The following is a 14261-nucleotide window of genomic DNA, read 5'->3' on the forward strand; positions in this document are numbered from 1 at the left end:
TTTTGAGGTTGTGGGTTCGAGCCCTTGTTCCTGCTCACTCTCTCTAAAATAAATGAATCTTTCTTTAAAAATCACATCAACTTTGACTTCTTTGTAATAAAGATTTCCATGCAAGCTTGGGTTTGTCTAATACCAGCACCAGAGGGGTGTGGTGGGGCATTTACTTTCTTGTAAAATGTCCTTTATATCAACCTGGTGTAAGCTTAGCCTGTACATGTTTGCCTCACATTTTTTTCGACATGAGTAAGCCTTGAGAATGTAGAATTCCACAGTATGCTCAAGTGTGTGAAAAAAAAGGGAGACAGGGACAAGAATTTGTATGTATAGAAAGGTAAGCACTTGCTTATACGTGAATTTATGGTCTATGTCTTTTGTTGCCCTAACAAATTACCACAAACTTAGTGGCTTAGATGACATATATTTCTTCTCTTCTAGTTCTGGAGGCCAGATGTCTGAAATAAGTTTCACTGGGTTGAAACCAAGGTGTCTGCTGGGCCACGTTCCCTCCTTCTGTTAACTCTGGGGACTCTATAATGGAATCGCCTGGACTTTCCCAGCTTCTAGAACTGCATTCCTTGCACTCTCTGGCTCAAGGCCCCTTCCAAATTTTCAAAACCAGCAAGCAGCATAGCATTTTCAAGTCTCTCTCTGCTGCAGAGGTCAAATAACCTTTCTATGACCCCGTCTCCTTCTGCCTCTTTTATAAAGACATTTGGGATTGTATCTAGGGCCCATCCACATAATCCAGGCTAATCTCATCTCAAAATCAAAGTTTACTAAGCAAGCAGCACATAGCTAATAAGTGAGGAAGTTGGATGTAGGCCTAGATTGACATCGCTCTATACTACCAAATTAAAATTCTATTTTGCTTTTCACAAAGTTCTAGTAGAGACTCATCAAGTTGATTTCAGAACTCACAAATGGGCCACAATTTAACAAACACAGCCTTGAGATCATAAATTCTCTATATCGGTGACCCCTCCATCCTTAGGGCCCTGACGTTGACAAACATGAAGAAAGCTCTCAAAAAGACTTGATGAGGGTGCCTGGGTGGCTCAGTGGGTTAAGCATCTGCCTTTAGCTCAGGTCATTATCCCAGGGTCCTGGGATCAAGTCCTGGCTGGGCTTCTTGCTCAGCAGGAAGCCTGCTTCTCCCTCTCCCTCTGCTCTTCCCCCTGCTCCAGGGTACTCTCTATCTTGCCCTCTCTCTCACAAAGATAAATAAATAAAAATGTTTTTTAAAATAGAAAAATAATTTAAGAAAAATAATTAATGAAAAAGCCTCTTACATAACAATCTTAATGTGGGAGGAAACAGAAATTTTCCAGTGCAGGGCATTACAAGTGCTAGATGATTCACATCATGTCATCTACCCAATGGTGAGTGGTAAGGGTGACAACAAAAGATTTTTTTTTTTAAGATTTTGTTTATTTACTTGAAAGAGAGCACAGAAGGAGAGGGAGAAGCAGGTCCCCCGCTGAGCAGGGAGCTCGATGCAAGGTTCAATTCCAGGACCCTGAGATCATGACCTGAGCTGAAGGCAGGTGCTTAACCAACTGAGCCATCCAGGTGCCCCTAATCATTTTCTCATTTGTGCAGATTGTCCTCAACTTACGATAAAGTTACCTTCCAATAAACCCATCATAAGCTGAAAATATTGTTAAGTTGAAAATGCATTTAATACCCCCAAACATACTGAATGTCGTAGCTTAGCCTAGTATCACCTTAAATGTGCTCAGAACACTTATGTTAGCCCACAGTTGGACAAAATCATCTAATGCAGAGCCTATTTTATAAGAAGTATTGGATATTTCATGTAATTTATTAAATACCATATTGAAAATGAAAAACGGGTTGTTTGGGTGCAATGGTTGTAAGTGTATAGAGGCTGTTTATTCACCCTGATAGTATGGTTGATAGGGAACTACAGCTCGCTGCTATTCAGCATCAGGAGAGAGGATCATACCAGATATCACTAGCCCAGTGTTAATCTTAAAAATAAAATAAAAACTGCCAGTTATTTTACTAGTAAAAAAGGGCTTACTCAAGAATAAAAGAGAATTGTAACCCAGGACAAACAAGTTGCAGTAAGACCCATAGTCAGTCCAGAGAATAAAGGGGAAGTATCCCTTTTTAAGGAGAAAAGGGGTAAATTGAGAAGGCTTGCTGTAGGGCAGCCCAGGTGGCTCAGTGGTTTAGCGCCGCCTTCAGCCCAGGGCCTGATCCTGGAGGCTTCAGGGATTGAGTCCCGTGTCCGGCTCCCTGCATGGAGCCTGCTTCTCCCTCTGCCTGTGTCTCTCATAAATAAAATTAAAAAAAAAATACAGAAGGCTTGTTATAAACTCAAAAGTCCACTGGAGTAAACTGGGAGTTCAAAATATAGTGGCTTCTTGGCTGAGCTGTTTCAGAGGTGTGGGAGATAAGGGTTTCTTCTTTCCCCCAGAGGATAGTAAAGTAGCACCAAGGAGCAAAGTCAAGTCCGGGTAATGTTAAATTGATCTCTTCCTGTTAGGTCTGTGATTGATAAGGATTGATAAGGATTGGTAGCATAGGAGAGAGGTTCCCCTGTGGAAGCTGGAACCCCACTTTAGTGAAGTTTCCGGTTATTAATTTTCACACAAGCCAAAGAGCAAAATTCAAAATTCCAATTACAGTTTCTTTCTTTTCTTTCTTCTTCTTTCTTTCTTTCTTTCTTTCTTTCTTTCTTTCTTTCTTTCTTTCTTTCTTTCTTTTTTCTTTCTTTCTTTTTCTTTCTTTCTTTCCTTCCTTCCTTTCTTTCTTTCTTCTTTCCTTTTCTTTTCTTTTTAATATTGCATTTATTTATTTGAGAGAGAGTACAGAGAGAGAGAAAAAACACACAAGCAGGGGGAGGGGCAGAGGGAGAGGAAGAAACAGACTCCATGCTGAGCAGGGAGCAGAATGCAGGGCTCAATCCCAGGACTCAGATCAATCCCAGGACTCAAAGATCATGACCTGAGCCAAAAGCAGGCCCTTAACCAAGTGAGCCACCCAAGCACCCCCCAAGTACATTTTCTACAGAATGCATATCATTTCTACACCATGGTAAAAATGACAAATCCTAAGCAGAATTATGGCAAGTGGGGAGACCATCTGAATTGGAAATAATAATTTAGCATATAGGCTAGATTAATGTATAACAAATTGTTTATATGTTCTCGTGAAGAGATTGGGGGTAAATTTCATGTTTTATATTTCCATATTATTTGAATTCTTACCGCTGGCTGGCTCAGGTCATGATCCCAGGGCCCTGGGATCCAGTCCCACCTAAGGCTCCCTGCTCAGCGGGGAGCCTATTTCTTCCTCTCCCTCTCCCACTCCCAGTGCTTGTGCTCTTTCAGTCTCTCAGTCAAATAAATAAATAAAGTCATCAAAAAAGTTTTATCACAGTAAAAAATGCAATAGGTGGAGAGTGGGTGGGAGAAATCTGTTAAGTGGTTTGGCTTTTTTAGTAATAAATAAATAAATAAATAAATAAATAAATAAATGAAACAAAAACCAGTGTTGGAGGCCTAACATGTGCTTAAACTTCCCCCCAAAAAATCAGGACAAATAAAGAGATAAAAGGAAAAAACAAAAAGCAAAAAGCCCAAAATGGGCATTTAAAAAAAACAAACAAAAAGCCTTTCCATCATCCTGTCTTCCCTGCAGTGGGAAACAGCCCTAGACTGGGTTCTGCATCCTACTCGCTTAGCCCAATACCCGGCTGCACGTCGACCCTAAGTGTGCATGAGCGGAAGGCCTCTTCCCCAGGACCGAGGATGGGGACTTCCAGCGCGAACCCAAAATGCACAAAATCTACACTTTTCGTTAACAGGGTTTCTTCTTCTTCTTTTTTTTTTTAAGTTTATTATTATTATTATTTTTTAATTTATTTTTTATTGGTGTTCAATTTACTAACATACAGAATAACCCCCAGTGCTATTATTTTTTAAAAATTTCTTGGTTAACAAGGTTTCAAATCACATTGACACAGGTGGGCAAGGGATGGCTCCCCCCCCCTCCCCCACTGAGGACACCTTTCGGGGCTCGGAACTCCGGACCCTCCAGGTGTCAAGTCCAGGTCACGCCGTGACCCCCTCGCGCCCGCCGGCCTCACGCATGCGCCCTTGCCCCGCAGGGCCCAACGCTGCTCCCCAGTTCCTCCCGCAGCCGCGCCGCTCGCTCCCCGCTCCCCCCCGCCCCCCTGCACCGCCGCCGCCGCCGCCGCCGCCGCCCTGCTAATACAACTGTGCCTGAGGCGGAAGTGGGGGGGGCGGGGCCGCCGCGCGCCCCGCCCCGGAAGTGGGCGGGCCCAGCGGGCCCCACAGTCGTCCCGGCCGCCTCCCAGTCGGGTTGCGGCCGAGGCCGGTCCTGGCTTTGTAGCTCGCTCAAGATGGCGGCGCAGCCACCCAGCGGGATCCGCCTCAGCGCGGTGAGCAGCCGCGAGGGGTGGAGCGGGCCGTGTCCCAGGAGGGCGGGCAGGCGGGCAAGCGAGGGGGGGCCGAGTGGGCGGCGGCGGCTCGTCGGCGCGGCGGCTGGGGCCGCGGCGGGGCCGGGGGAAGGGGCGGCCATCGCGCTGCCGTCGGCGGAGCGGCTCGGCGGCGGGCAGGGCCGGGCTGCGCCCCGCGCCCTCCGCGCTCGGTTTCTGTTTTGCCCCCGCGGCTTCGGGGCGGGCCGGGGCCGCGGCCCCTCCTCCCGGCTCCTTCCTGGCTGCCGCGCAGCTGTCGTGGGAGGGCGAGGGCGAGGCCTCGGCGGCCGCGCCGCCCGCCGCCCGCCGCCCGGCCCGCGGGGGCCCCGACCCACCCGGCCTGCGGGCCCGCGGGGCTGCCCGGAGCGGGGAGCGCGAGCGGCGGGGCGCGGCCGGAGGCGCCGGGCGGCCTTGACCTCCGGGCGGCGCGGCGCGTTGCGGCGGCTCTTCCCCGCGCGTCCCCAGCGCCGCGCGCTGCCCTCCGGCGAGGCCCGGGCTCCCCCGTCGGGTCTGCCCCGGGGCGCCCTTGGAGGCCCCCCCGTCCCCCGCCCGCCTTCCTAGTGTGCACGAGTCTTAACGTCGCACTTCGAGGAGTTACAACCCCACCTCGGAAAACGTGGGCGTGGCCTTCGCACCTGATTATCCTTTAAGCAAGTTGCTGGCGGTTCATGCAGAAGTGCTGACCTCGTCTTCCTCCGGGGGTTCGGGGTTAACCCCGGAGCCCCCGCCGGAGAATCGTTAAAAATGGAACCATCCGGTGGGGATACCGTCGCTTTAAAAAATGGTGCATTGCCCTGTGACTTCTTCCACACCTGGTAGTGTTGTTGCACTTTTAGCCGTTTTCCTGTAGGATGAATGTGAAATGTGTCAGGGCGTATTTTTTGCATTTCCTTGGAAGTTATTCACATTTAACTCTTTTTTTTTTTTTTTTTTAATCTATTCGTGTCCTTTGCCCACTTTTTTCTATTTTCTCTTAGATCTTTATTGACCGATAAACCTTCTCTAAGCTGTACTGAATAAAGGTCCTTTGTTACATAACTGGCTTATTGAGTATTTAGTAGTTTGAATATAGAGGACAACTTTATTCTTTTCTTAACCGTTGGCTTTAAATACTGATGGTTCTCTTCCACGCTTGGGGGAGTCTGGGCCGATGTAATGCTTTCCAGGTAGCCTCAGGTATTGTAAAGTCTGACCTCATCTAAGGCAAAAATCTCTTTTATTCGGTTTAATGCCCAGGCGCCCCCCCCCCCCCCCCCCCCCCGTCCGATTGGGCCACACTCTGGACACCAGAGTCCTGGAGTAGGGAAAAGGAGTGAACAAACTGGTTTGGTCCTGTTTCTGCACTTGGATTCTCTGCTCCTTCACCTGGCCCCTCCAATGCTGCTGTCGGGTTCTTCAAGATATAGGTGATAAAGGGAGCAAAGATAAGGGTCCGAGCTGTGTTAAAAGATGGGCATTGTTGTTAGCTTGCTGTCTGGGTGAAGCAGCTGTCTATGTGCTAAATATTTCTTTCCTGGGTAACATGGGCTGTTGGAACCTCATTGATGGAAATCTCCCATCTGCAGCTTCTGTACTGTATCTCCCACCCATCCCTTTGCTTTAAGACAGGACTTGGCAAACCACAGCTCGTGGGCCAAATCTAGCCTGCCACCTGTTTTTGTATGGCCCATAAACTTAAGAATGATTTTTAAAAGGTTGGGGGAAAAAAAAAATCAAAAGAACATTTTGTAACATATGAAAATTACACGACATAGACATTCAGTTTCCATAATTTGCAGTTGAATATAGCCATGCTCACTGTTTGGGTGTAGCTCTCACATGTTTTCATTAGGAAAGTCTAGGAATTAATAAGTTTTCTGTATTTGTCAAAAGTCATAGAAGGCAGTAAGACACAAGGAATGAACCATTATAATGTATGCCATTTTTTTTTTTTTTTTTTTTTAATTTAGGAGGGCAAGGGTTCCAAGAACAATGTAGAGTGATAAAAACATTTCAATTTTTGCTTTCGTATTTCGAAGTAAAATGCTGGGACCGTTTTGTTGTTTTCCAGTAGTCCTGTTGTGGGTTTAACTGACACATGCCCACTCTTCACCTTCTCCCATCTTTCCAATGCATTTTTATCTCTTCTTCATTGAATTACTGTATGATTTATCATTCTTACCATTATCCACAAATGAGCCAACCAGAACTTGATTGCATTTTCTTTGCTGCATAGCTTTTTGTTTTTCTGAAGTTAATTGCTTAAATTTGCTCTTCTGTCCAAACTTTCACAGAACTGGAAAATCTTTTCCAGATGTTCTCAAGCACACCCAATATTTTGTCAGTTTTGTTGGCTCACTTGTGTTTTGGGGACTTCCTTTATCATCATTCTGGAAATATCCTTCCCCTTTTCGTTGTGTCTCCATCCCACATATTCCTCTTACAGAGTTGACTCCCTTGGCCAGCACAGTAGGTTAGTGCCGGAGAGCTTGGGCTCTGTCACCTGCCTGAGTTCAAATCCTCATTGACAAGGGGATATGTGACCTTGGCAAATTCCTTCCTCTCTGTGCCCGAGTTTCCAGTCTGAAGGATGGGTATGGAGCCTACTTAAAAAATAAAATAAAATACTATATATATAAATAAATAGTAAATATCTCTCACTCTCTCCCCCTCCCCCCCCCTTTCCAATATTTGTTATTACTGGGTATGTTGATCAAAGTATTTCTGAAATTTTCTTTTGCTCAGTGTATTGCCTCTACATTCTTTGTTCCTTTTTCTCTGTTTTTGACTCCTAATTTTACATGGGCTCTAATGTGTGGAGATGGTTAACTTGCTTACGTTTCCAAGTGAGACACACAGCTGACTGGAAGGTGTTCATACATAAGTAGAACTCCTTTGGTGGGCTTCAGTGTTGAGTGATAAGATAGGAAGGAATCAGTTATATTTTGTTGGGGGCACCCTATGTCTGTATTTGTAAGAGCTTAAAGAATCGAATTGTTAGAAAATAAAATAGGTTTAAAAATGTAAAAATTTATGATGAACACCACGTGTTGTATGGAAGTGTTGTATCACTATATTGTACAACTGAAACTAATATTACACAGTGTGCTAATTGGAATTTAAAACCTTTAAAAAAAACTTTAAAACATTTAAGTAATTTTTAAAAAGTGAGAACAACAAAAATAAGATGCTGTCCTGAAAGACCTGGCACAAATGTAAAAGAATCAAATGGAACTTTTAGAAATCTTTCAGTTTTCCAGAGAGGAATTCTGCATCTAGTCTCTTGCCCATGGCATGTATAATTCAAACTGCTTGCTCTTCTGAAAGCTCAGTTGGAGACGGATGCCTGGGTGGCTCAGTGATTGAGCGTCTGGCTCAGGTCTTTGGCTCAGGTCATGATCCTGGGAGGGATCCTGGGAATCGAGTCCCGCATAGGGCTCCCCAACAGGGAGCCTGCTTCTCCCTCTGCCTATATTTTTTGCTTCTCTGTTTCATGAATAAATAAATAAAATCTTAAAAAAAAAAAAAAACTCAGATGGGAGTATTACATTCAATTTGCTGACTTGGTATTTATCTCTTTATTATTGTGGTAAAGTAAAATACACTTAACATAAAATCTACCATCTTGACCATTTTTAAGTATATAAGTCAGTAGTGTTAAATACATTCACATTGTTGTACAGTCTCCAAAACTCCATCTTGGCCAGAATAAAACTGTATACCTATTAAAAAAAAAAAAACACAGTTCTCCATTCTCCCTTCTGACAGCCCTTAGCAACCACCATTATACTGTGAATTTAGCTACTGTAGATGTATCTTACATAAGTGTAATGATGAATTGTCTTCTTGTGACGGGCTTATTTCACTTAGCATAATGTCCTCAGGATGGTTCATCTAGTTATAGAATACGTCAAGAGATCTTTTCTTTTTGAGGCCGAATACTATTCCCTTGTATGGATATACCACATTTTGTTTATTTGTTCATTGATGGATATTTATGTGGCTTCCACCTTTTGGCTGTTGTGAAACACGGTGTATGAACACAACTGTACAGAAAATCTCTTCAAGATCCTCCTTTCATTTCTTAGTAGAACTGCTGGATCGAATGGCAATTCTGTTTAATTTTATAGTTATCATCCTAGTAAGTATGAGGTGGTATCTCATTGTGTTTTTGATTTGTATTTCCCTAATGATTAGTGATGTTGAGGATCTTTTCTTTTATTAGTGGCCATTTGTATATAATCCTTGGAGAAATATCCGTGTCCTTTGCCTACCAATTAATTAGGTTTTTAGTCTTTGTTGTGATTTGTGTAGGAGTTCTTTATATGTTCTGGATATTAACTTCTCATCAGATACTTGATTTGCAGATGTTTTTTCCCATTTCATAGATTGCTTTTTCATTCGGTTGGTTGTAGCCTTTGTCTTTTTTCTAAAGATTGATTGATTAATTTGAAAGTGAGCACAAGTGGGGGTGGGGATGGGGGAGGAGCAAAGAGAGGGAGAAGCAGAGGCCGACTCCCCACTGAGCAGGGGGGCCTGACTCCTGGCTCCGTCCTCTCGGACCCTGGGATCATGACCTGAGCCAAAGGCAGACGGTCAACTGACTGAGCCAGTCAAGCACCCCCAGTTGTATCCTTTAATGTGTTGTAGAAGTTTTAAATTTTGATGCAGTACAATTTATTTTTGTTTGTTTCCTGTGATTTTGGTGTCACATCCAAGAAATCATTGCGGAATCCAGTGTCCTGAAACTTTTCACCTGTACTTAAGAGTTTTATAGTTTTCTTTATGTTAGCTCTTTGATCCATTTTAAGGTGTTCTTTTTTTCTCTATATGGTGTGAGGTAAGGGTACAACTTGAGTCTTTTGCATAAGGTTATCTAGCTTTCCCAGCACTACTTATCGAAAAGACTATCTTTTTCCTATTGAACAGTCTTTACACCCTTGTGGAAAATGATTTGGCCATTTATGTGAGGGTTTCTTTCCTGGCTATTTGCTGACTCGGTTTCAAACCCACCTGTTTTCGTTGTCTCTGAGCCTGCTATCATCACTTCCTCCAGAGAACAGATCTCCAGTTTTCTGTGGGGTTGCCTAGAGTAGTTGTAGGGTGAAAGAAGGAATTGGGGGGGAATCTTCTTTAAAGACTTGAAAGCTATCTTGTTTTCATACAATCTCTAGTACCTTGGACTTCAGAGGCACAGAAGTGTAATTCCTAAGGCTTTCTGGAGTTCTGCCGGGGTTCCTGGTCTGCTGCTTGTTTTGTTTCTCATCTTGTATAGGTTTCAGATTCAGTTCTTTACAGGCTATTAAATCAGTTGTCACTGTCTGTGCTTTCCAATTTCCAAACTACTGAGTGTTTTATCTACTATTATCCTCATTTCTCTGATTGTTTTTGTTCTTCTTGTTTTATTCTACTCGCCCCCTCCCCCTTTTTTGTTTTGTTTTTTTTTTTTTTTCCTTCATTACAGAGCAGTTTCAGGCAGAAACACTGGTAAACACTCTCTATATGTTTGGGCTTCCAAAAAGTTTTGTATTTAACTGTAAAATTTGTGACTGTTGATTCTAAAAGTTATATTAATTCTTTAAAAAAATCTGTGTAATCTTCAGAGCATTTCATTGTGTGTGTTTCCTAATGTTTGGGGATGGGGAGTGATATCTAATACTACTACTGTATCTTGTCTTCTAACATTTTTTTCCTGGTGGATTGATTGTTCCCTTAAATGTTACTTTAGGTTTTGTACTCAAATATTCTCCCAAATAAGGACTTAGGGGAATCTTATGCCACCTGGCTGAGGCTGTGTCTTCATAGTGGTTCTGTAGGTGATACAAATTGAAACACTTAACCCAAGTAAAGGCATGTCCCTTTTTGTAGAACTTCCTATTAGACTTTTTTTTTTTTTTTAAAGCATCCAGACCAAAACGGACAAGCTTTTGTTAGACAGATTCCTGCTGCCCCCAACTTTTTATTGAGGAGGAAGGGGAGTGAGGAGGGGCAGTTACTTCCAAATCTTCTATTCTTGAATCACCGTTAAAACCAAAACCTTTGTTTTCCAGTTAAGCCCTCATTCATTACATCCTCATTTTCAAATCTTTTTTGTTTTTAATTCCTCCTTTATTCAAAGCCCTTAAAGATTTTCCTTATTTTTTATTTTTATATGAGCTCAGTTGTGCCTTTAAGGAATACTTAAAAAAAAAATACAATGCTTCTTATGTTCTGGTTGGTCTTCTAAGCATTTACAAATATTAACTCATTTAATATTCTTAATATCCTGATAAGCTAATAGGATTATCATCCTCATTTTAATAGATGACAGAACTTGAGGCACAGAGGTTAAGCTTCTTGCTCAGGGTCATACACTAGTTAAACATACTCTGCTTCGCATGCATGTGTTTGTGTGTATTACTTCTTCGTCTGTTCCAGGGTGTTTTTTTTTTTCCCTCTCCAGCTAATGAATGACATGTTCTGGAGATGAGAAATCAGAAAAGTGAAAAAGCCATTGCTTACCATTCAGTTCTTTCTTACTGATGCTTTCTTTGCTTTGCTCTTCTGGGGCTCTTGCTCAAGGATAATGTGTACCATGTCAATTTGGGATTGATGTAAAGGATGAGGACATTAAGTGAAAATTGACATTCCCACTACCACATTCTGCCATACATCCAAAATTCAAAATAACCCCTTTTCTAGTTTCAGATTTCACACCTAATGTAAGTGCATAAAATAGAGCAAAGACCGGTAACTCTAAGGGTATCTTCTTTGATAGCCAGAGGTTTCACACTCCAAAGCCATGCCCCACTGTAAAATTTGTAACATGTGAGGAGTATGTCGTTCTTCTATAAATGGTAGTGTGATAATTTTGCAAAGGGAGAGGCCTGGGACATATAGAGCCTCCTGATGGCTGGCCCCTGGCAGAGTCTCAGATTAATTTGAAAAAGGCCTCTTGTGCAAGATGAAGACCTGGAAATTGATTTTTATTAAAAACAAACACACAAATGTAATGTATGCTGTAGAAAGGCTGAACTACCTATACTCTGTATTGCACGAATATGTGCCGTACTCCAGTTTTAAGACTGTTCTTCCACAGAATTCCATTTTTCACACATGTACTTCAGTCTGCTGGTGAATGAATGCTTGGCAATTGTCTAAAATCAAGTGTGGACAGAGGAATAGTAGACCTCTTTCTGACACCTTGTGGCAGCAGCGTAGCACTACAAACACTTGGCTTGATTAATAATCTCCTCACATTTCCAGAGCTCTTCACATTAAATACTTAAAGCGCCTCTTCTGTTATTTTCCCTTAAGTGTAAGATAATCTGTTCAAAACAGACACAAAATCCCCATTAAATAGAAATCCTCTGCAATGGAAATTTTCAAGTGTCAGCCTTTGAAAGCCACTTCTACATTTTTATACATTTAATATCTGTATTACTTAGGAATTTAGAGTTTCCTATAGCATGAGGTTGGTTAGCATAGTCTTCCATAGTATATTACTGTGAATAAAATCAGCCTAAAATAATTGGATTTGAATTTTTATATGATATTATGTAAAGGTTTGATAGGTGTATATTACTCCACTGCCAAGGTTTAACTATAATGAGCTTGGAGTAATTTATATAAAAAGTATCAAATAATGATTTTCCAAGAGACCTCTAGAAAAGCCGTTGATTAATAAGCCAAGCTAAGTTTATTAAGCCTGATGCACCAGGAGAAAACACCCCCTTGGCAAAATCTTCGTTGTGTCTCACGGTAATTTTGAGGGTAGGCCTTGCAGGGTGGGTAACTTTCTGATTTAGGATATATCATGGCTTTAGATTGATGGATCCAGAGAGACAAGGGTTTTGAAGCGATCTTGGTTAAGTAAACTATTTCGTTGATGAGTACAGCCTTCCAAGAATTTTATCTTCTAGGTTATATCTTCTAGGTATATCCTGAAGCAGCTATTATCTTATGCTTGGTCTCAGTGTTGTTTGTTTTTATTATTTTTATTATCTTTTAAGATTTTATTTTTAAGTAATGTCCACACCCACCGTGGGGCTTGAGCTCACAACCCCGAGATCAAGAGTCACAGGCTCTACCGACCAAGCCAGCCAGGTGTCCCAGTGTTGTTTAATATAGGGACAGAAAATAATATTGGTTTCTCTTCTCAAAAGTAGGACCTGAATCAATTTACATGAATCATTGGTTTTTTTCAGCTTTGCCCGAAGTTCTTACATACAAATTCTACTAGTCACACTTGGCCGTTCAGTGCAGTTGCTGAATTAATAGGTATGTAAAACTGACATTTCATGTATAATCTATTGCTTGCAATTGAAGTTTTAAAAAACTTTTCATTGAAAAATAATATGCAAATATACTGTTTAATAAAACAGTTGTATCTTGAATGATACCACTGGTAAAGGTTATCTAGTGTATAATAGCTATTCAAATGGATGTCAAATTAATTGCTGCTCAGCCTTCTCTGTACTATTATTTTGCAAAATTCATAAAACTTTTATTTTGATTATAAAAGAATTTGATCTATTGCAAAAATGGAAATTATGTTTTTTAAAATTGGAAAGTACAGGTACGTAACAATGGGTTTGTTTTTCTGATGTTAGCAAGTAGGGGAATTAATGTTAAATTAAATTTGAGATAATACATTTTTGTTTCCTCCAATAGAATTATTAGGTATAGAATTCTATTTTAATAGTGTTTTAGTGAACATGAGAAGAGGAAAGTTGTGATCACATTTGCATTATGGGTTATGATATTTTTCCCTCTGGAAAATTCAAGCATGTGAATTTTGTTTTTTTAATATTTATTTATTTGAAAGAGAGAAGGAGAGCAGGGAGAGGGACAGAGAGAGAGGAAGCAGACTCCCGCTGAACATGGAGCCAGAGTGGGGCTCAGTTCCAGGATTCTGAGATCTTGACCTGAACCAACAGTCAGCCATTTAACTGACTGAGGCTCCCTGGCACCTGAATTTTTTTTAAGCATGTGTTTGAGAAACAGGTAATAAAGGAAAGTATATTCTTCATAATTCTAGTATATGTGCTGCCGAAGCGAGCACTATTCTTCATAATTCTTAGAAATACTTTAGATTCTTTGTCAAGAAACAGTTCTATCTTAGATGTACAGTAGAAGAAAAGGAACTCTTGAGCACCCTTTTCTTTGGCATAGTTAGATTTTCCAAAGTCTCCCAGCTAACATGTGCTGTTCAGCTAGTTTCTTAAAAACCTGTTAAATGGATAGAACAGTGCAGCCATTCAGAGCCATTGTTTGTTTATGACAGCCCAGAGGAGCCACTCGACCTGGGATTGTTCCTGCGTGTGTGGTGATTGTCCGGCTCTGGATTAGGGCAGCTGGAGACCAGGGTGCTCTTGTTGCTATCAGATTTAAGTGAAACACCATTTTTCCTGAAGCAGTTGATTAAAAAGATGCTTTTAGGGATCCCTGGGTGGCGCAGCGGCTTAGCGCCTGCCTTTGGCCCAGGGCGCGATCCTGGAGATCCGGGATTGAATCCCACGTCAAGCTCCCGGTGCATGGAGCCTGCTTCTTCCTCTGCCTGTGTCTCTGCCTCTCTCTCTCTCACTGTGTGCCTATCATAAATAAATTAAAAAATAAAAATAAAAAGATGCTTTTAATTCTAGGCAACCTTATGAAAGGATAGTGTGAGAACCATTACTTATGTTTAGTCATAAAGACTTAAAAAAAGTGTTTTTAGTCAGTTAAGGATACTCAGGTGGAACTTAGGTAGTTCACAAGCTGATGTTATTACTGCTTCTGTTGACATTGTTTTCACTTTTCCTTGGTTTTTTGTTTTTATTGTTTTAATGTATTC

General features: G+C 41.8%; 1 protein-coding gene across 3 annotated transcripts in view; it reads left to right on the top strand.

Annotated features, from left to right (window-relative positions):
- The first annotated feature begins 4281 nt into the window (after positions 1-4281).
- MORC3 (MORC family CW-type zinc finger 3) overlaps positions 4282-14261 on the top strand; it is a 40177-nt gene continuing 30197 nt past the window's right edge. The window contains exons 1-2 of one of the 3 annotated variants that reach the window (XM_038581448.1): positions 4282-4432; positions 12634-12706. In XM_038581448.1, coding sequence (XP_038437376.1) covers positions 4394-4432; positions 12634-12706 — 112 coding nt within the window. In that variant the 5' untranslated portion in view covers positions 4282-4393. Of the gene's footprint in view, positions 4433-5045; positions 5284-12633; positions 12707-14261 lie in introns of those variants that run through there. The other 2 variants (XM_038581450.1, XM_038581449.1) reach the window with 2 other exon arrangements.

The sequence above is a fragment of the Canis lupus genome, chromosome 31 (genome assembly GCF_011100685.1).
Source record: "Canis lupus familiaris isolate Mischka breed German Shepherd chromosome 31, alternate assembly UU_Cfam_GSD_1.0, whole genome shotgun sequence".
Taxonomy (NCBI): Eukaryota; Metazoa; Chordata; class Mammalia; order Carnivora; family Canidae; genus Canis; species Canis lupus.